General features: G+C 25.1%; 5 protein-coding genes across 5 annotated transcripts in view; 2 read left to right on the forward strand and 3 right to left on the reverse strand.

Moving 5' to 3' along the window:
- The window catches only part of LOC122855526, a 7,503-nt gene extending 4,368 nt beyond the window's left edge, over positions 1–3,135 (forward strand). The window contains exons 10-13 of the mRNA XM_044156956.1: positions 1–78; positions 159–491; positions 554–2,175; positions 3,023–3,135. The exon at positions 1–78 is cut by the window's left edge and continues 52 nt beyond it. Of these exons, the coding sequence (XP_044012891.1) occupies positions 1–78; positions 159–491; positions 554–2,173 (2,031 nt within the window). The 3' untranslated portion in view covers positions 2,174–2,175; positions 3,023–3,135. The remainder of the gene's footprint in view (positions 79–158; positions 492–553; positions 2,176–3,022) is intronic.
- The window catches only part of LOC122855523 (nose resistant to fluoxetine protein 6-like), a 6,727-nt gene extending 734 nt beyond the window's left edge, over positions 1–5,993 (reverse strand). Inside the window, exons 1-9 of the mRNA XM_044156952.1 lie at positions 5,892–5,993; positions 4,080–5,827; positions 3,795–3,960; positions 3,532–3,725; positions 3,299–3,440; positions 3,020–3,209; positions 2,796–2,938; positions 2,626–2,734; positions 2,460–2,523 (exon numbers count right to left, since the gene is read on the reverse strand). Of these exons, the coding sequence (XP_044012887.1) occupies positions 2,477–2,523; positions 2,626–2,734; positions 2,796–2,938; positions 3,020–3,209; positions 3,299–3,440; positions 3,532–3,725; positions 3,795–3,960; positions 4,080–5,233 (2,145 nt within the window). The 5' untranslated portion in view covers positions 5,234–5,827; positions 5,892–5,993 and the 3' untranslated portion in view covers positions 2,460–2,476. The remainder of the gene's footprint in view (positions 1–2,459; positions 2,524–2,625; positions 2,735–2,795; positions 2,939–3,019; positions 3,210–3,298; positions 3,441–3,531; positions 3,726–3,794; positions 3,961–4,079; positions 5,828–5,891) is intronic.
- Positions 5,994–7,322: 1,329 nt separating this feature from the next.
- On the forward strand, positions 7,323–9,900 carry LOC122854030 (BMP-binding endothelial regulator protein-like; the record flags this gene model as incomplete). The annotated part of the gene is made up of 9 exons (XM_044154441.1): positions 7,323–7,365; positions 7,457–7,545; positions 7,715–7,817; positions 7,932–8,291; positions 8,370–8,632; positions 8,693–8,852; positions 8,929–9,116; positions 9,204–9,610; positions 9,675–9,900. Coding segments are annotated over exons 1-9 (1,839 nt in total), but the record flags the coding sequence as incomplete, so codon positions are not given.
- Positions 9,901–12,224: 2,324 nt separating this feature from the next.
- LOC122854031 (UDP-glucosyltransferase 2-like) lies at positions 12,225–17,084 on the reverse strand. Its single transcript, XM_044154442.1, has 6 exons — positions 16,811–17,084; positions 16,339–16,744; positions 15,723–16,265; positions 15,418–15,637; positions 15,023–15,328; positions 12,225–12,231 (listed from the first exon to the last, which is right to left on the reverse strand). Exons 1-6 carry the CDS (start codon positions 16,928–16,930, stop codon positions 12,225–12,227), a joined length of 1,602 nt encoding a protein of 533 aa, XP_044010377.1. The 5' UTR covers positions 16,931–17,084.
- Positions 17,085–17,686: 602 nt separating this feature from the next.
- Positions 17,687–19,740, reverse strand: LOC122855529 (UDP-glucosyltransferase 2-like). The gene is made up of 5 exons (XM_044156967.1): positions 19,507–19,740; positions 19,041–19,446; positions 18,423–18,965; positions 18,118–18,337; positions 17,687–18,026 (listed from the first exon to the last, which is right to left on the reverse strand). Exons 1-5 carry the CDS (start codon positions 19,624–19,626, stop codon positions 17,711–17,713), a joined length of 1,605 nt encoding a protein of 534 aa, XP_044012902.1. The 5' UTR covers positions 19,627–19,740; the 3' UTR covers positions 17,687–17,710.
- Between the last annotated feature and the right edge of the window lie 321 nt (positions 19,741–20,061).

Raw genomic sequence — 20,061 nt, forward strand, 5'->3', positions numbered from 1 at the left:
CGAGCAACACCTTATTTATTTGGAGTTGGATTGGGAGTTTTACTGAATTATACCGGAAAAAATATAAAAATTAATAAAGTAAAAATATTAAATTTATATAATAATATGAATAAAGATATTGATTAATTAGTTAATTAATTATTTTTTTGTTTTAAAAGGTGTTTGTGGCTTTGGGATGGATATTTGCAGCAATGCTTGGTAGTTGGTCACTTTTTTCACCTTGGAGAATGGCTAGAAGAGACTATGTATATGATCCTGAGGATGCAGCAAATTATGCTGTTCTTGGACCGGTCTCTTGGGCACTCTCATTATGCTGGATAATATTTGCTTGTTTTACTGATCACGGAGGAATAATTAATAAATTTTTATCAAACTATTGGTTTGTTATTTTTAGCAGAATATCATATTCTGTATATTTAACACAGTTTGCTATATTTTTCTATAATTTAGCGACAATAAAATATACATCAGAATTTACAATTCTTCGAGCGGTAAGAATATTTTTATTTTTATTTTTTGATTATTAAAATTAAACAATATTTATTTATTACAGATTGATCCATATGAGGCTATAGTGATAACACTGGTGTCAACAATTTTGACGTTATTTTGTGACATTCCAATGCAAGAAATAAAAAATGTATTGATGGAAAGTACAGATACAAATTCAAATAAATCAAATAAAAATGATAATGATAATAAAATTGAAATAGATAATGATAAACTTGATGATAAACCTGAATTGCGTCAAAGAAAATTAAGTGGTAGACAAAAATATCTTGTTAAGCAAGATGCATATGATGAATTATCAAGAGAAAAAAGAAGAAGTAGAAGTCGTAGTAATCAAAGAAATATGTATATTGAACGTGATAAAGAATTAACAACAACAGCATTAAAATATCAGGATACAATTAAAAGAGAAAGACGATCATTATCAAGACAACCAACTCCAATTATAAAAACAAATTATGAACCTGATGAATTACGTTCAAGCAGAAGAGACAGATCAAATTCTCGAATGTCAGAAACAAGATTATCAAGACGATCAGAATCAAAATCACGTGAAAAATCACCGAGAATTCGTAAAACACCAGTTAGATTAATTTCATCAGGAAGTGAAGGAAGTGAAGATCATCATCAAATAATTGGTTTACCAGAAAAAAATTCAAAATTAATAATTGAAAAACCAAGAGTTAGTGATGAAGAAGATTGGGAAGAAGAACTTCGTATAAGACGACAACAATATCAAGAAAAATTAACATCTAATGATATAGAAAATAAAAATGATAATGATGATTCAAAAGACATAAGTAGAAGATCATCTGCTGAAGGTAAAATAGCATTATTAACTGAACCAACTGGTTCAAGTGTTATGGATGCATGGACAATAAGTAAAGGACCAAGAATATCATTAGAATCATCACAAGGACCAACAGATACTGAAGAAGAAAATAGATATAATTATGATTTTGATGATGATAAACCACGAAATATAAATGACATTGATGAAATAAATGATGAATTTAATGAGCCAATTGATAATTTTTTATTAAAAATGCCAAATAAAACAAAAACACTTATGGATTTACGTCAATTAACAAATGAAGATCAAGATTTAATACCAGTTGCAACTGGTAAATTATTTAAACGTGAATCAATTATAAAAAGTCAAGCAAGTGAAGAAGATCCAGAATATTTATTACCAGAAAGACCAAAATTAGTTGAACAAGAACAAGAACATCCATTTCGTAAAGCATGGCAAATGCAAAAATCAAAATCCGAAGAAGATGGACCATCAGCATTTGCAATAAAAGATACAAAACAACAACAAACAGATAATACCAATTTACAATCATCAATTAATGATAATAATAATAAAACAACTGAACCAATATTTAACTATACTATTCGTGATGATAATACTAAAATACGTAAAGCATTTAGTGAAGAAAGTAGATCAACAAGTAATATATCAAGTGAAGATTTTGAATCATCATCAATGCCATTAGGAAGATTTGACTCAGATGATATAATAAGATTTAGTAGATCTACTACAAATGAAATGGAATCACCAAAATTAGAATGGCACAGTGATGATGAGCAACTTAGGAGAAGGCATCAAAGAATAAGAAGGGGATCACAAACATTGGAGTGGGAAAGTGACGAAACTTGATGGTAATCCGAGACTAAAATATATACATATAAATAAAACTAAAAACCTAAATATTTAAAAATTAATATATATATTAAAATTATTTTTTTGATTTGCTAATATTATTATGATTTATCAACGATTATTAATTTTAACATTCGAACGATTTAACGATATTTAAATTTTATCATAATTATTCATTAAAAAATACATAAATTACATAATAAATTGTACTGTTTGTTGTGTTTTTTTTTTTTGTTTTCCATATTATTTATAGTTTTTTTTTGTTTTTTTAAATTTTGTTTACCTTTGAGTTGTTGATATTTATGCGTCTGTCGTTTGACTTGTCGAGACGTTGGCTTTTTTCATTGCTAAAAAGTAAAAATAGAAAAAAAAAAAAGAAACCAGTTTATTATCCAATCATCTTGACATTTAAAAATGAAGAGAAAAAATAAATTATGTTAAATACTTACCAGGTCGAAGAAATATTCTTTCTAGACCGAGAATTGGAGCTTCAAAAAATGTTGATAGTACAACAGCACCAAGAAACGTAATAACCAAGTGAGACATAACTTTGGCAAACTATTTAAAAAAAAATAGAAATTACAAAACACATATTGTTTATGATTTAAATATATTTTACCAAGCTATAATTATCGAGATGACTTGAAGTTCTCATTGTTGAAATACTGTGCAATTCAACTAAACCATTAACCAAATAAGCTGAATAAGTTAGACGGCTAAGTGCTACAAAAGGTCTCCATCTTAAAAAATTTCTTAATGGTCCTAAAAATAAATTTCTAAAAATTAATACTCTCATCATTAATAAAATACAGTTTTTTTTTTTTTTTTAAATTTCATTTTTACCAGAGTTATTTGTTATACAAGCAAGAAGGATCCATCCAGTACCAAAACTCCAAAGTGCCCGATGTAGAGATGAGTATACAGCAGCTTCAACTGATGTAAAATTTTTTCTTGGTCCATAAAAAATTCCTATTGAGAACATGGATATTACGAGTGAAAGTATAGCCATGATCCATCCAACTCTCACGCAATTCTATGAATTAATAATGTTAAATTAAAAAAAATATCAATATATTAGATTTAAAAAAAGAAATATAATTATACTTTTTATTTAAATTTTACCTTTGTCAATTTATACTCAGCAGATTGAATTCTATACAACAAATATCCATAAATTAATCCAAAGCAATATGCTCCAGCTCTCATGTGAGTTTTAATATAAGTTTCTTTATAATATTTATTCGTTGAAATGTCTTTAATTTCACTGCAATTATAAAAAATAATTTATCAAATTCTTTTTGTCAATTTAAATTATAAATGACAAAATTTATTTTAATAACAAAAATTTAACTAACTCAATGTAAATCATTAAAGTTGGATCAAGTTGTTTAACCAGCGTCACCAAAAAAGGTACAGTTACTGCAATAATTGTTGCAAATCCAAGTATGTATTCACCAAGTTTTCGCCATTTCCATAGTGGATAAATAATCACTGGTGCTAGGATAAATAATTGTGTATCAACTGATAAATACCAAGATTGAAACATACACTGAAAAAAAATAAATTTGCAATATTAAAAAATAATTTATTTATTTTTTTAAAATTCTCATTGATTTACCAGCTGATCTGTGTTTACATAATTATTTATGTAAAGAATATTTGTCCACCAAGATGATTGGCATCTTTGTTTTTCCTCAATCATTCGATACCAAAGAGGACCAGAGTCCAATCTTGGCAGCCAAGTTACATAAAGACCAACAATTACAAAATAAGCTGGTGTCAATCTGAATATTAAAAAAAAAAAAAAAAGAAATCATATTACAAAATATTTAAAATACTTGACATTATTTTAATATCAAAATTTGCATTATTATGACTTGAAAAATTTATTTATGCAATATACCTTATGTATCGAAATATATATAAATATAAAAAATTAACAGAACGTCGTTTATCAAGTTCTTTTAATAAAATTCTTGAAAATAAAAATCCACTTAATAGTAAAAATGTATCAACTAATAATGGATTATTTAAAAATATTGAATTTTCATATTTTGTTATTGCTTTTGTCCAAAAATTTTGATTTAAAATTGGACCACCAATGATAAATACAAGACAATGACCAGCAACAATGAATGCCATTGCAATAAATTTAATTCCTGATATACAATCCAAACCAAGACCATCATCATTAGCTGGACTACATAGCCTTTTTAAATTTGATACAAAAGAAAATGCATTCATAACTTGTAATCCAATACTCGGTGATTTATCATGATTATTATTTGAATATATAACATCAAAAATTGTTCCAATTATAATCAATGAAACAATTGTCATGATTACTAACAAATAAATAAAATCAATACTGTCATATTGTTGCTGTTGTTGTTGTTCATTTGTATAACATTTTTGTTTATCAATAATTGGTGTTAATTTGAGTTTCGAACTGCTAAATGTAAAGCCAATAATTCGTTCGATAATATCTTGTATATCTTCTGATTGACAAGAAGCTGGTACACATATACCCCAATTTAATTCACTTATTGATTCGTCATATCGTTTTGATCGATTACGAAAATTTTGCCATATTGATGATTTTTTATTTAAATATATTTGTGGCACTTGAATTTTAATATTTCCAAGACAATATTTACCTTTAATATCACCTGGTAAATTATTGTCACTACCAATGCCAATGCATTCATCAAAATTACCAAATTGATATGTTGAACCACTCAATAATCCTTCTGGAAATTTACCAGATGAATCATAAAATTTAACAGCCCAATTTGTTAAATTTTGAGTCTCTTGAAGTATCATAATTGCATGATTTTTACAATTTTCATTTTTAATTGTATCGATAATTATTGATAACAATGTCATGTCTCTTTGTAACATTGGAAGACCAAGATCATCATTAATTTCATATTCCATTGTTTTCATCATTGATGTCTTTGAATTTTTAATATTATTTTCATTATTAGATTCACTAATATTTTTACAAAACACTTGTTCACTTATTAAAAATATAAACAACACTTGCCACATCATCATGATGTCTCTTCCTCTTTTTTTTTTAGCAAATATAAAATACAACAATTAATATTATTAAATAAAATGATTAACTATTCACTGGCAGTTGCTTGATAGATCAATATCAGCATGGTAAACAAGTCACTGTACGAGAACAACAAACTCAACCCTGTGGAAATTTTTTGGAAGGTCTCTTTTTTATTATTTAAATTTTTTATACTGCAAAAACCAGTCTATGGAAAAACACACAGATTTTTTTTTCACAATCAAAATATACTACTAACTTGTTCAGCATTCAACACTGAATAATGAAAATAAAACATTGTTAAATACAATCTGGTTTTCATTGTGTCAAATTATAATAATAATATAAAAATGAAAACAAAGAAAAATAAAATAAAAAAATAAAAAAATTACACAAGGTGTTTTTGTGTGTCACTATTATTCGATTAATTAGCTTGACAGTATTTATGTTGGTTGTTGTGACATGTCAGCAATTTTTATATTGACACACTGACTTTGAATTAAATGATGATTATGACGATGGTGTGTTGATGCCAGTCGACAAGACACTGAATTAGTCAATGGAGGTAACCGAGCATGTGGACGATTGAGCTACAAATAATAAAATAATAAAATAAAAATTCTTTTTAGTACGTAATACGAGAGGTTGTCTTACCTTTTCTTATTTTTTTTATTCAGCGTTGTGATTAATTGAAAGGAGTCCAAGGCCTTGAGGGAATTCCGCAAATTTTTGAATTTCTTTGATGTCTACAATCTGATCAAGTCTGATTATTTATACCGAGATTTGATTAACGGGATATTGATGATTTTAAATAGGACAGTTGATTTGATTTAATTATTGGAATATATTTATTGGACTCGTTTGTTCTTTTTCAGTTACCAGTGATTGTTGAATATTTAATTCGAATATTTTTTTTTTTTTTTTTGGAGTAATTAATAATTTTTTTTTTTTTTTATCAAATAATTTCTTTTTTCTTCATTTTTTTTTTTTTATTATTTTATAGATAATTTATTTATTATAATTATTTACTTTATTGTTGATAAATAAATTTTATATAAAGCCTAAAATTTTTTATTTATAATTTATAGTAACTCGATGTTTTTGGAACAAGTAAAAAATCAGTCATTTTTTTTTATATTTAACTCGTTTATCAACTTTTTATTTAAAAAAAAAAAAATAAATTATATAGCTGTTCTTTTTTTTTTAATTTATTTTTTCGTTGCGAACTTTAATATGATTATATTTAAAAATTCGAAATGAAAAATTATATAATTTTAAAATTTAAAATATTATATAATTTTTGAGAGATGTGGTGATTGCGATTTTTTAAATGAAAAAATACTTGCAAACTTTCCGTATGAATTTGCAGAAATACTTGTTATTATAATCACGGAATTTTTTAATTGAACAAAGATAATTTATTCTTTGGTCAGTTATTGTCATGGATTTTTATAATTATACTTAATTGATCTAATCAAAATGATTGATTCATAAAATTTTCATAATTTAATATTTAATGAAATAAAATTTTTAATTTCATTGCAATTTAGTTTTAATGAAATATAAAATTGAAAAAAAAGGCAAATAATCAAAACTTTAAGGATAATATTTGTTTAAATAATAGAAGCATAATCTCACGAAAATATCATATAGAAATATATGTATTTTTTTTTCTCGAAATTCTTTTCTCTTTCATTCATTGTAATATCTTAAAGATACCTGTTTTTTTTTTTTCTTTCATCCCTTAAAATATGGTCACTCTCGGATTTGTGGGTCGCAACGAAACAACGCTCAGTGCAACCACAGCACGGAGCTGATGCAGTTGGATGCAGTTCTAATTTTTATTTAAAAAAAAAACACTAGTTTTTCATTAAATTACTCAAATGACCAGTAATTTTTTATAACTAATTAAAAAGTATATTAGCAATGAATAAATAAATAAAATTCTTACATCAACGTATTGTTTAATTCAAATTAATTATTAACTTTAAATTTATTTTTCTTTCAAAATAATTATGACGTTTTTATAGTTAAAAAAATAATATGTTTTTTTATGTGAGATCATTAATTTTGCCTCTGATTTTCATGACGATTTTCCAATGTTATGGTGCTGCAGAAAAATTTATCAGTAAGTTTATTTATTTAATTGCTTTAAAAAATCTAGTTTAACCAGTTATTTTATGTTGTTATAAATTATTTATTGAATTATTTTATTATAGATGGTTCTCCTCAGACTTGTGATGTTGATGGTGAAAATTTTCCCATTCCAAAAAATTTAAATCCAGATTGTTATAGTTGCGTTTGCAATGTAAATATTTATAATATATTTTTATAAAATCACACTTTTTGTTGTTAAATAATTTTAATGATTCTTCAAGTCATTGATTAAATATTTTTTTAAATTTACTTCAAGGAATTTATTTTTCTCCAATTATACCAATTATTTTACAGTTAATTTTATTGTTTTTATTATTCAGAATGGATTTGTTGAGTGTTTTCATAAACATTATTGTCCAAATGTTACGGGATGTTATGATTTATTGGAAGTAAAAACAGATCATTGTCGTCAAAGATGTAGAGGTGAATATTAAAATAATAAATATACTTGTGATGAGAATCATTAATTAAGTAATGACTCATGATTCTCTTGAAAATATATCTGTATTATTGTTTGTTTATCAATTTTTGATTAAGGATGTTCTAAAAATGGTACTGATTATGAATCTGGTACTGAATGGACAAATAAAGATGATCCATGCACAGTATATTCATGCAAAGATGGTATTATAACTGAATCAAAACAATATTGTTTTACACCATGTTCAACTCCACTGGATCCACCACCAGGACAATGTTGTCCAGTTTGTCATGGTTGTTTAATTAATGGACAAAAAGTAATAGCTGATAGATCAGTCACAACTGCTGAGGATCCATGTGTAACATGTAAATGTAATGGCAGTCATTTGACATGTTCAAAACAAGCATGTCCAGTATCATCATGTCCAAGGGATAAATTAGTTAATTCAACTAATGAATGTTGTCCACATTGTACTGGTAATATTATTTATTTATTTTTATAAATTATTAATCTGTAAATTAATGCTTTTATTAATTGAAAATTAATATTATTAGATAAAAGAAAGAATTATACACCAGCAAAAGGTGCATGTACTATTCATGGTGTTGAATTTGATAATTCAAAAACACCATTTTTAATTGATGATGTAACACGTTGTTCGTGTGTGAATGGTTCAGCATCATGTTTTAGAGAAACTTGTCCAGCACTTGAATGTCCGATTGAATTACAAACTAAAATACCTGGACGTCGTTGTTCACAATGTCCAATTGTTGAACAATCACGTGCATCATGTACATCTTCTAATAAAACATATGAGGTAAATAATTTATTATATTTTTATTGTTAAATTTAAATAATACATGTCAAATTAATATAGGATGGACAAACTTGGAAATTAGATTCATGCAAAACTTGTGAATGTAAACAGGGACAAGTATCATGTGCAATGCAAATGTGTCCACCAGTACCATCACGTTGTCCAGCAAATACAAGGCTTGAACATCCAAAAGGACAATGTTGTCCTCGTTGTAAAGAAGGTTAATATTATTTTAAATTTAAATTTAAAATATTATTATTAATTAAAACTAATCATTGTTTATATTTTTACAACAGTTGATGGTATTTGTACTGTATTTGGTGATCCACATTATAGAACATTTGATGGTAAATTTTTTACTTTCAAAGGTGCTTGTAAATATCAACTTGTAAATGATTGTGTTGGCAATTCAATCAGTATAAGAGTTACAAATGATGCTAGATCAACAAAAACATCATCATGGACAAAAAAAATTACACTTAAAGTAAATTAAATATATTTTTAATAATATAATTATAATTATCATGTTAATGAATTAATAAATGATTGAATTATTATTTTTTAAAATTAGATGAAAGGTGTAAAATTAAATCTTGGACAAAAAATGCGTATTAAAATAAATGGAAGTAAAGTACGTTTACCATACAGTATGCCAAATTTTTTAGAAATAAATAAAACAGATGACAGTGTACTTGTTAAAACACATCTTGGTATTAATATATTATGGGATGGTATTAGTTTTATTGAAGTAACAGCACCAACAACATATCGTGGTCGTCTTTGTGGTTTATGTGGTAATTTTAATTCACAATCAAGTGATGATTTTACATCTAGACAAGGACGTTTACTTACTGATTCAAATTTATTTGGTGATTCATGGGCTGTTGGTGCTAAAAAAAAATGCTCTAAAAATAAAAAACCCATTAATAATAATAAAAAAAAATGCGGACGTAAAAAAAAAAAAAAAAGAATTAAAAGGTAATTTTTTATAAAATAATTAATATTTTCTATTTATATTTATTTAATAATATTTATTTTGCAGATTATGTGATCGTATAAACTCGGAAATATTTGAAGGTTGTCATCAAAAAATTAATAGAGAAACGTATTACAATGCTTGTCTTCAAGATATGTGTAAATGTCCAACTGGTGATTGTTATTGTCAATCATTTGTTGCATATGCACACAAGTGCAACAGATATGACGTACAATTACCTCATTGGAGATCTTTAACAGAATGTCGTACTATTTGGGATTCATTATCAACAAACAAACAAAACAAAACGAATTAATTATATCAATAATTTCATTAACAAACAGTTCATTATTATAAAAACTTTTTTTTAAAAAAAGTGGTTCATTTAAAACACGTGATTATTATTGTAAATAGGCTGAAAAAAAACACTGACATTTTGAATTCATTATAAACATAATTTTTAATGAATTTTATATTCAACTAGTCAAAAAAAAAAAAATAATGAAAATTAAATTTATTTATCAGTGCGGTATTGTAATTTTTATTTATAAAATAAATTATAAAATTTTATTTCCTTTTTTTTAAATAAAAACGAAAAAAAAAACAGTGAGATGCAAAAAATATATTAATACGTGCATATCGAGAGCCATAAAAGATTTACCCAGGTAGTTTTTTTCTTTTTTTTTTTTTCGATTCTTATTTTTTTGCTGCCCTCATATATCCAGCTAAAAAAAAGTGCCTTTTATTAGTGGGTAATATCAAACGAATTATGGTCAACACGTGATTCTTGGACATATGTTTTTCAGCTGCAGGGTAATTTACCTGGACCTCCGTCTTTGTCCATCGTAAAATCCCGAGAGAAAACTTATTTTTCTTTATATAAACAAATATCCTGTCAAATATTATTTCTTTTTTTCCTATTTTTTGCCGATGATGTTTTTACTCAAAGAAAATTTAATAGTTACACAATTATCATTTAAAAAAATAAAGATTATCCTAAATTTCTTCCTTTTTTTTTTTTACCTGAAAATATTTGAAACTTTTTTCAGGTGCTTTTTTTTCTCTCCCTTTTTTATTCACGCTTAGTTATCGTAAGAACTTGGTGCTAGAATTTTCCAGCAGACCAGACAGACCGGCACCAACTCCTGCCGAGTCGGTTTTACCAATATGATTTTAGGACCCACTTTTTTTTTTTTTTTTACCCAACACATTTGCCTGGGAAGTTGTGCAATTTTTTTTCCTTTGTTAAATTATATATTTTTCGAGTTTTCTCTTTTTTTTTTTCTTCATTCCATTTCATTACTGACCTTGATAATTACTTGCATTAATATTATTGAATAGATTTTTCTTATTTTTTGCTTTTTTTCATGGTTAACAGATATTACAAAAGAAAAATACACCCACTGTTTTAAATGGACTCACATGGACATTGCGGGAAATGGAAATGACACAAAAAAAAAAAAGAAAAACATGCGAATAGCTATTAGCAAAATTTCTTATGTATTCTTGATTTTTACTTATTCATTTTTGTTATTTCCATGGGAGTTGCAGGTGCCAAGCTGTCTCAAACAGTCTGGACCTACTGACTGGCATATATGATTGTCGCAATGAAATATTGACTGGTTTTTTTTCAGAAGAAGTCAGCTTTGTTTGAACTCACATCCATTTATTATTTTTTGCCTGAAACATTTTGTCTGAAAAAATTATTTATAATTATTTATTATTTTTTTTCATTTAAACAATTTAAATACAGCAGTGTTAATTATTTTTATAAATTATTATATATATAGATAATTGAGAGCTCTGATAATTATCTACAAACTTGACCATCATTAAACTAACAGTATTAAAAGTGTAGTAATTAATTAAATTTTTTAAAGAGCAGTTAAAATGACATACTGAACTATAAATTTAGTCTTATGCCTTTGTGATAATAAAATTGTCCAAAACGACCAGTGATAATGATCGAACGACCACTGAATAACCCTCGAAATCACTCTGAAAATTCTCACTTCATCTATATCCACAAAGTATTAAAATACCTTATCAAAGTCAAAGCATCTATGTTTGTGTGTATGTTGAACAAGTTAAAATCCTGTGGATTAAGTTTTATCCTCACTCAATCATTATATTTTGAGAATTATAGACTAGGATTATCGTTTACATATATATTTGTACTTAAAAATATTTTCTGAAATTATGTTGATAGGATTATGATAGACACTAATTGTCTATCAGATTAATCAACAATTTGATTATCTTAATTATTTATAATTAAAAATAATAAACATTAATTTACATAATGTAATTTAATTTAAATTTATTTTCAAATTTTATTTTTATTTATAATGTAATCTTAAAAATATATAAGTAGTAATATCATTTTAATTCTTTTTAAATAAACATTATTTATAAAAATTACAAAACATCCATTATATATTTTTATTTAGTTTATTTATTAAAAAAAATTTAGTTTGTTTGTTAAAAAGAAAAATAAAATAACTGAATTTTCTCAAAATTCACTGTTTATTTATTCGTATTTATTTATACAAAAAAAAAAAAAAAAGAAAAGAAAAATTGGCTTTGTGAATACGTGTATTGAATGTATTATTTTATTTACCAACTGCAATAAAAAAAATATATATAATAGATAAATAAAAATAAATTTTAAATATTGCCAAAATACACAAAACTAAAAAAATAATTTTCAACTAAAAGAAAACAAAAATATACATTATTTTAAATAAATAAAAAAGATAATTTAAAATTATTATTATTACAGAATAAATAAAAAAAAGTTAAAATTCAAATGCGAATAATATGACAATGAAAATCGTCAGCAAGACGTTAAATAGTATAACCATATAGGCAGTTAGAAAGCGTCGCGTCTAACGTCCCCACAGGACATTAGCATATTTGGATATTCACGACGAAAGGTTTTCAACAGACTGCATTATAATAATTTCAATGCATTTTCACCCTCGTATCGCCAAGTAATGCTAATTCTTGTTTAACTCTTTTTGTTTTTTTTTTTTTATAATTTACAATTTAATTTATTCTCTTTTTTTTTGTTTTTTAATTCATTGATTTAAAATTAATTAAATTTTATCATTGGATCAAACAAATACTTGATAAATATATTTACAATTATATTTTCAATCAAATTACATTATGTTTCAAACTTGAGTAATTTAATTTGACAATACTGAAGAATTGAAATTTGTCATGCGTTAAATCATACACTTGAAATTCAATTGAAAATTTCACCTTGCTTGTTGAATATAATTTTTTTAAATTGATATTATTGATGATGATAATGATGATTATTATTTTATTTTTTTTATTTGAAGAAAATTAGATTTAAATTTGATTTTAGTATAGTTACAGTTTGAAGCTGGCGTGAGAATATTCCCACCTTTTCTTACAACCCTTTCTTCAAGAAATTTATCTGTCTCATTCTATCGTTTCTATTGCAATTCTAGATGTAATCTCTAAGCTTCTAAAAGGTACTCTTCCGGTGTCTTATCGTGGAGGTTTTGACGCGGTTTCACTTACCCTTCTCTTTTCATATCTACTTGGATTTTCAACGACACGTAAAATCGTAACTTTTCAATTTCAATTGCTAATTATTCGTTTTGGAATAAGTTAATATTTAATTTACTTGTAAAATGTTTTTTTTTTTTTTTAAATTTATTTTTAAATAATTTTTATTCAAAGTGAAAAACAATTAAATTTATTTCAAATATTTATTATATATTATTTATAATCTATTAATTTTTTATTTTAGATTTTTTTATTAATAAAATATGAATTTTTTTTTTAAAACATATTCAAATTCAAAATTATTTCAGCTAAATTTCGCGCCCTCTTTCGACATTTTGCGCAATTTTGCGAGAGAGACCCCCTACTACTTTTGCGCTCTACTATAAAAAAAAAAAAAATAAAAAAAATTAAAAAAAAAAATTAATCACCGCCATTTGCATTTCATTGTGACTCATCACGTACTAGTTGCGTAAAAAAATAAGCTCCGATTTTTCATTAAATTTGTATAATTAATCAACGCGAATCAATGTCAAAAATATAATAATCTGAAAGATAAAATTGATAGAAACAATTTCGTATATAAATTATTATATAATTCGCGAAATAAAGTTATTATTTTTTATTCTATCGGTTTTGATTTAGGTTGCTGTGAGCTGAAAATTTTTTATTGTCCTGTTTTTTTTATTTCATGTATGTACTTATTATTATTTATATTTTTTTTTTCTAATTATATTTTGAATGTATTGTTTACAAATATAAATTTTATTATTTTCCGTAAATTCGATGCAAAATTTTTTATTTTCTTAAAACAATTGTCGAGTGTGTCGGTGTGATTGTGTATTTGTATGTGTGACTGACGCTACCCACACATTTACACATCATTTGTATTTATATACCAACAAAAAAAAAAATTATAAATAAATTTAATAAATGAAAATTACATTTAAAAATTTAATCACGAAAAAAAATTGTGTAGAAAAATTTTTTATATTAATTGTTTTTGTATTTTTTTTAGGAATTTGTGTACATCTGAATGTTGATGATGATGATGCTGTCCTTTTTTGTTTTATTGCTGTTGTGTCCTTGGTCTTATTCTAACAAAAAGTATGTACTATTAGCCTACTTTATTTATTCAATCGGATTTGTAATTATTTATTGAAATAATTATAAAATGTTGAGCGTGATCAACATACTCGTCGCTCCGGTTAACATACTCCTAGTCATCATATTTTTGGAGTAAAAAAAAAACAAAATAACCGACTCAACAGACGTATAGCTTTACTAAAATGCATCATATTGTTTGTTTAAATTAATTTTTTATAAGCAACAATAACACGTGATCTTTCGCGTTTATTAAAAACGAAAAAAATATAAAATAAATATATTTTTTTATATTTATTCATTGAATGTGAGTCATGGATGAAATACCGTTTCATCCTGTTTACATATTTTACTATTTTTTTTATTTTATTTTTTATGAATATATATGTGTATCAATCAATTATTGTTCACATCCAATCAAACGTGCTCAACGATGCAAATTAAAAATTGGTCATTGGCTATTTTATATTTTTATTATTTTATTTTACTAATTTATATATGAAAATTTTGCCAGTAATGAATATTGCAACAATTGTGGGTATCACAATTTTATGCTTCATCACCAACAAACACTGATAGTTACTCTTCTGTGTTAAATTTATTTTTTTTTTTATTAATTTTAATATTTTTATAAAATATTATTCTACGCCTTTTTTTTTCTCGTCAGATTTTATTTACTAAAAATAATTATAATAATTATAATTTTCAATTTACATATTATTTATATAGAGTATTTTTTAATTTTTTTTTTTAAAGTAAATTATGAAGTTTTAAATTTTTTTGCTTTAAAAAAATCATTCTTTTTAAAAGAATATTCAAGAACTCTTTCGATAGTAGAAAAAGATAATTTAAGTAATTCCCAACCAAGAAAAAATATAAAAATAAATATAGCTAGAATAAACAAGTATACATCAAACAATTCAATTTTGTAAAAGGGTAAATCAATTGAACGTGTGCGAAGATGAGTTGCACCATTGTGTCTTATGACATGCTCAATCCACCAGATTGCTTCTTCAAGTGCTGATTGTGGACGATCCATCATTAGCTCTCGCAATTTAACTATGTTATCTCGATAGCTAAAAAAATATAAATACAAAAATCAACAACACCATTAATTATGTTAGTTAAATTTCATGTTAATTCAAGAAAAGCATAGTTAATTTACCTTTCGTTAGACACCATCTCAATGATTGCATTTTTAATTTTTTCTTTGTCAATATTATTGATATCCAAAGCTCTAGCAGCACCTCTGTTCATTAAAATATTAAGATTATACCATTGATCTGAAAAAAATGGACAGCCTAAAATTGGTATTCCATTTGAAATCGCTTCTTCAGTACTTTGAGCTCCTCCTTGATACACGAACAACTTGATATTTGGATGAGCTGATAAATAAGATTAAAAATTCAAATATTTAATAATTATTTATCTACATCAAATATATATTTTTTTTAACATTAATTTTATTACCTAAAACTCCCTGTTGAGGTATCCATTTTTGTATATGTACATTACTCGGTTTTCCAACAAGTTTATCAGCTTCGAATTTCCATAAAATTTGATATGGCAATTCACCGAATGCTTCCATAAATGATTTCAATGTATTTTCACGTAAATGAATACTTTTTATATTTGATCCAAGACTAAAATAAATAAAACCTTGTTTAGCATTGTCAAGAATTTTTTTTAAATCATCAGGTAATGTTTTATTCATTTTGCCAAGTCGTAATCCACCAATTTGTATTATTCCTGGTACCATTGGTCTTGGATAATTGAAAAATGGATGAGTGTTTATAAATAACATACTCAAACGTTTTGATAGTTCACTAACATTTGGTATATCATTACCAAAATGTTTTTTTAAAACTTTCTCTTGAATTGGTAAATTTATTGTGTGATATTCAAATATTTGACGAGCGTTGTAGTAAAAATTATGGAGTCTTTCTAAAAATGTCATGTTGTCTGTATAGCCAAGCATTGTGTCTGGTAGATAAGATGAAAATAGTGGATTACCTGATGAAAAAAAAAAAACAATATTCAGATAATTTAGCTGTATTTATTTATTTTTAATTTAAAAATTAATTACCCATTTTATGATGGCTCACTGCAAGACCAGGTAAAGATGTTATTCCAATCATTGGTGCATCCAATAAATCTGATAAATAATATAGTCCATCCCAATGATTAGTTGCCATTAAAATAAAGTCAAATTTATTTTTACGTTCTGTTGATGATAAAATCTTTTTCATCTCAGGATGTGAGTATGTTTCATCAGCAAATATTCCACATATTTTGTACAGTCTATCAAAGAAATAAAAAAGTCCATTTTCTTGAACTTCAACAAAATTTAAATTATCTTTTAAAACATTGTAGAGTTTATTCAATGAATGTTCTGTATAATTTGTAATTTTTTTGTTCATTGGATCGGCAGTAAATACTGTCAATTCATGACCCCGATTTGCCAATGCTATTGTCACCTCATGATAAATTATCTAAAAATTAAATTGATTAATTTTTATAAGCGATTGGATTTATTTTTTAATTTATAATTATCTTACTTGATGACTGTGTGATGGGTACGGAAAAATAGCAAGTATTCGTGCACCATTTGTTGTTGTTATTGTTGTTGAAAAAGTTATAAATATTATTATTAAAATGACACTTGTTAGTTGGGCCATGGCTTGTCGGTCACTGTAGCTTTTCACTTTCACTCACATTCTCGGCCACACAAATTTAATATCTTTAAGTTTGTTGACAATAAAAAAAGATAAGAAGTCATTGTGATAACTGCGATATGATAATTTCATTATTATTATTGTAATAATATTATTAATAATTGACATAAAAAAAAATGAAGAGTTATTGTGCTAACTACGATATGACAATTACATTGTAATGAATTTACTGATGCTTCATATTGTTTGTTTAAATTAATTTTTTATAACCAACAAAAACAAGTAATCTTTTTTGTTTATTGAAAACAAAAAAAATAAAATGATAAACTATATTTTTTATATTTATTTATTGAATGTGAGTCATGGATGAAAAACCATTTCATCCTGTCCACATATTTTACCATTTTTTATTTTATTTTTTATGAATATATGTGCAACAATCGATTATTGTTCTCTTGCAATCAAACGTACAAATTAAAAGTTGGTCATTGGCTATTTTATATTTTTATTATTTTATTTTACTAAATTATATATGAAAATTTTTCCAGTAATGAATATTGCAACAATTGTGGGTATCACAATTTTATGCTTCATCACCAACAAACACTGATAGTTACTCTTCTGTGTTTAATTTTATTTTTTCATTAATTTTAATATTTTTACGAAATATTATTATACGCTTTTTCTCATCAAATTTTATTTACTCAAAATAATTAGATACATTTATTTCAATTTACATATTACTCAAAAAGAGTATTTTCCAATTTTTTTAATCAAATTAAATTATGAAGTTTTTGATTTTTTTGCTTTAGAAATATCATTCTTTTTAATAGAATAATTAAGAACTATTTTGATAGCAGAAAAAGATAATTTAAGTAATTTCCGACCAAGCAAAAATAGAACAATAAATATAGCTAGAATTAACAAATATATATCTAACAATTCAATTTTATAAAAGGGTAATTCAATTGAACGTGTTCGAAGATGAGTTGCACCATTGTGTCTTATGACATGCTCAATCCACCAGATTGCTTCTTCAAGTGCTGATTGTGGACGATCCATCATTAACTCTCGCAATTTAATTATGTTATCTCGATAGCTAAAAAAATTTAAATACAAAAATCGACAACACTATTGATTATATAGTAGTTAAATTTCATGTTAATTCAAGAAGAGCATAGTTAATTTACCTTTCGTTAGACACCATCTCAATGATTGCATTTTTAATTTTTTCTTTGTCAATATTATTGATATCCAAAGCTCTAGCAGCACCTCTGTTCATTAAAATATTAAGATTATACCATTGATCTGCAAAAAATGGACAGCCTAAAATTGGTATTCCATTCGAAATTGCTTCTTCAGTACTCTGAGCTCCTCCTTGATACACAAACAACTTGATATTTGGATGAGCTGATGAAAAAGATTTAAAATTTCAATAATTAATAATTATTTATCTACATCAAATATATATATTTTTTTTGATTAATTTTAATACCTAAAACTCCTTGTTGAGGTATCCATTTTTGTATATGTACATTACTCGGTTTTCCAACAAGTTTATCAGCTTCAAATTTCCATAAAATTTGATATGGCAATTCACCAAATGCTTCCATAAATGATTTCAATGTATTTTCACGTAAATGAATACTTTTTATATTTGATCCAAGACTAAAATAAATAAAACCTTGTTTAGCATTGTCAAGAATTTTTTTTAAATCATCAGGCAATGTTTTATTCATTTTGCCAAGTCGTAATCCACCAATTTGTATTATTCCTGGTACCATTGGTCTTGGATAATTAAAAAATGGATGAGTGTTTATAAATAACATACTCAAACGTTTTGATAGTTCATCAACTTTTGGTATGTCATTACCAAAATGTTTTTTTAAAACTTTTTCTTGAATTGGTAAATTTATTGTGTGATACTCAAATATTTGACGAGCGCTGTAATATAAATTATGAAGTCTCTCTAAAAATGTCATGTTGTCTGTACAGCCAAGCATTGTGTCTGGTAAATAAGATGAAAATAGTGGATTACCTGATGAAAAAAAAAAAAAACAATATTTAGTTAATTTAGCTATGTTTATTTATTTTTAATTTAAAAATTGATTACCTATTTTGTGATAGCTAACCACAGTACCAGGTAAAGATATTATTCCAATCATTGGTGCATCCAATAAATCTGATAAATAATATAGTCCATCCCAATAACCACTTGCCATTAAAATAAAGTCAAATTTATTTTTACGTTCTGTTGATGATAAAATTTTTTTCATCTCAGGATGTGAGTATGTTTCATCAGCAAATATTCCACACATTTTGTACAGTTTATCCAAGAAATGAAAAATTCCATTTTTTTGAACTTCAACAAAATTTAAATTCTCTTTCAAAACATTGTAGAGGTGATTCAATGAATGTTCTGTATAATTTGTAATTTTTTTGTTCATTGGATTGGCAGTAAATACTGTCAATTCATGACCTTGATTTGCCAATGCTATTGTCACCTCATGATAAATTATCTAAAAATTAAATTGATTAATTTTTATAAGCGATTGGAGTTATTTTTTAATTTATCTTACTTGATGACTGTGTGATGGGTATGGAAAAATAGCAAGTATTCGTGCACCATTTGTTGTTGTTATTGTTGTTGAAAAAGTTATAAATATTGTTATTAAAATGACACTTGTTAGTTGGGCCATGGCTTGTTGGTGATTGTAGCTTTTTACTTTCTCTCACATTCTTGGCCACACAAATTTAATATCTTTAATTTTGTTGACAATAAAAAAAGATTAAAAGTCATTGTGATAACTGCGATATGATAATTGCATTAAATTTATTGTAATAATAATATTAATAATTGACATAAAAAAAGATGAAGAGTCATTGTGACAACTACGATATAATAATTGCATTGCAATAAATTTATTTTTATGCACTTTTTTTTATCAAAATATGACCTATTATCTTTGTTATTTCTTCAATTTACAAGTCAACAAACTCCAATATATGCAAGTCATATGAAAAATATAAAACAACATACTTATAAATGCATGATGAAAAATTTAGAAAAATAATTTATAAATAATAGAATGCATTTTGAAATTTTATATTTACTTAACCGTTATTTTTTTTTT

The sequence above is a fragment of the Aphidius gifuensis genome, linkage group LG4 (assembly GCF_014905175.1).
Source record: "Aphidius gifuensis isolate YNYX2018 linkage group LG4, ASM1490517v1, whole genome shotgun sequence".
In the NCBI taxonomy this organism is placed as follows: domain Eukaryota; kingdom Metazoa; phylum Arthropoda; class Insecta; order Hymenoptera; family Braconidae; genus Aphidius; species Aphidius gifuensis.

Coding starts and splice junctions, on each gene's coding strand:
- LOC122854031 (XM_044154442.1), bottom strand. CDS start 16,930: ATGGCCCAACTAACAAGTGTCATTTTAATAATAATATTTATAACTTTT. Junction 16,745..16,810: donor ACCCATCACACAGTCATCAA/GTAAGATAATTA, acceptor TTTAATTTTTAG/ATAATTTATCATGAGGTGAC. Junction 16,266..16,338: donor AGTGAGCCATCATAAAATGG/GTAATTAATTTT, acceptor TTTTTTCATCAG/GTAATCCACTATTTTCATCT.
- LOC122855529 (XM_044156967.1), bottom strand. CDS start 19,626: ATGGCCCAACTAACAAGTGTCATTTTAATAACAATATTTATAACTTTT. Junction 19,447..19,506: donor ACCCATCACACAGTCATCAA/GTAAGATAAATT, acceptor TTTAATTTTTAG/ATAATTTATCATGAGGTGAC. Junction 18,027..18,117: donor GAGATGGTGTCTAACGAAAG/GTAAATTAACTA, acceptor AAATTTTTTTAG/CTATCGAGATAACATAATTA.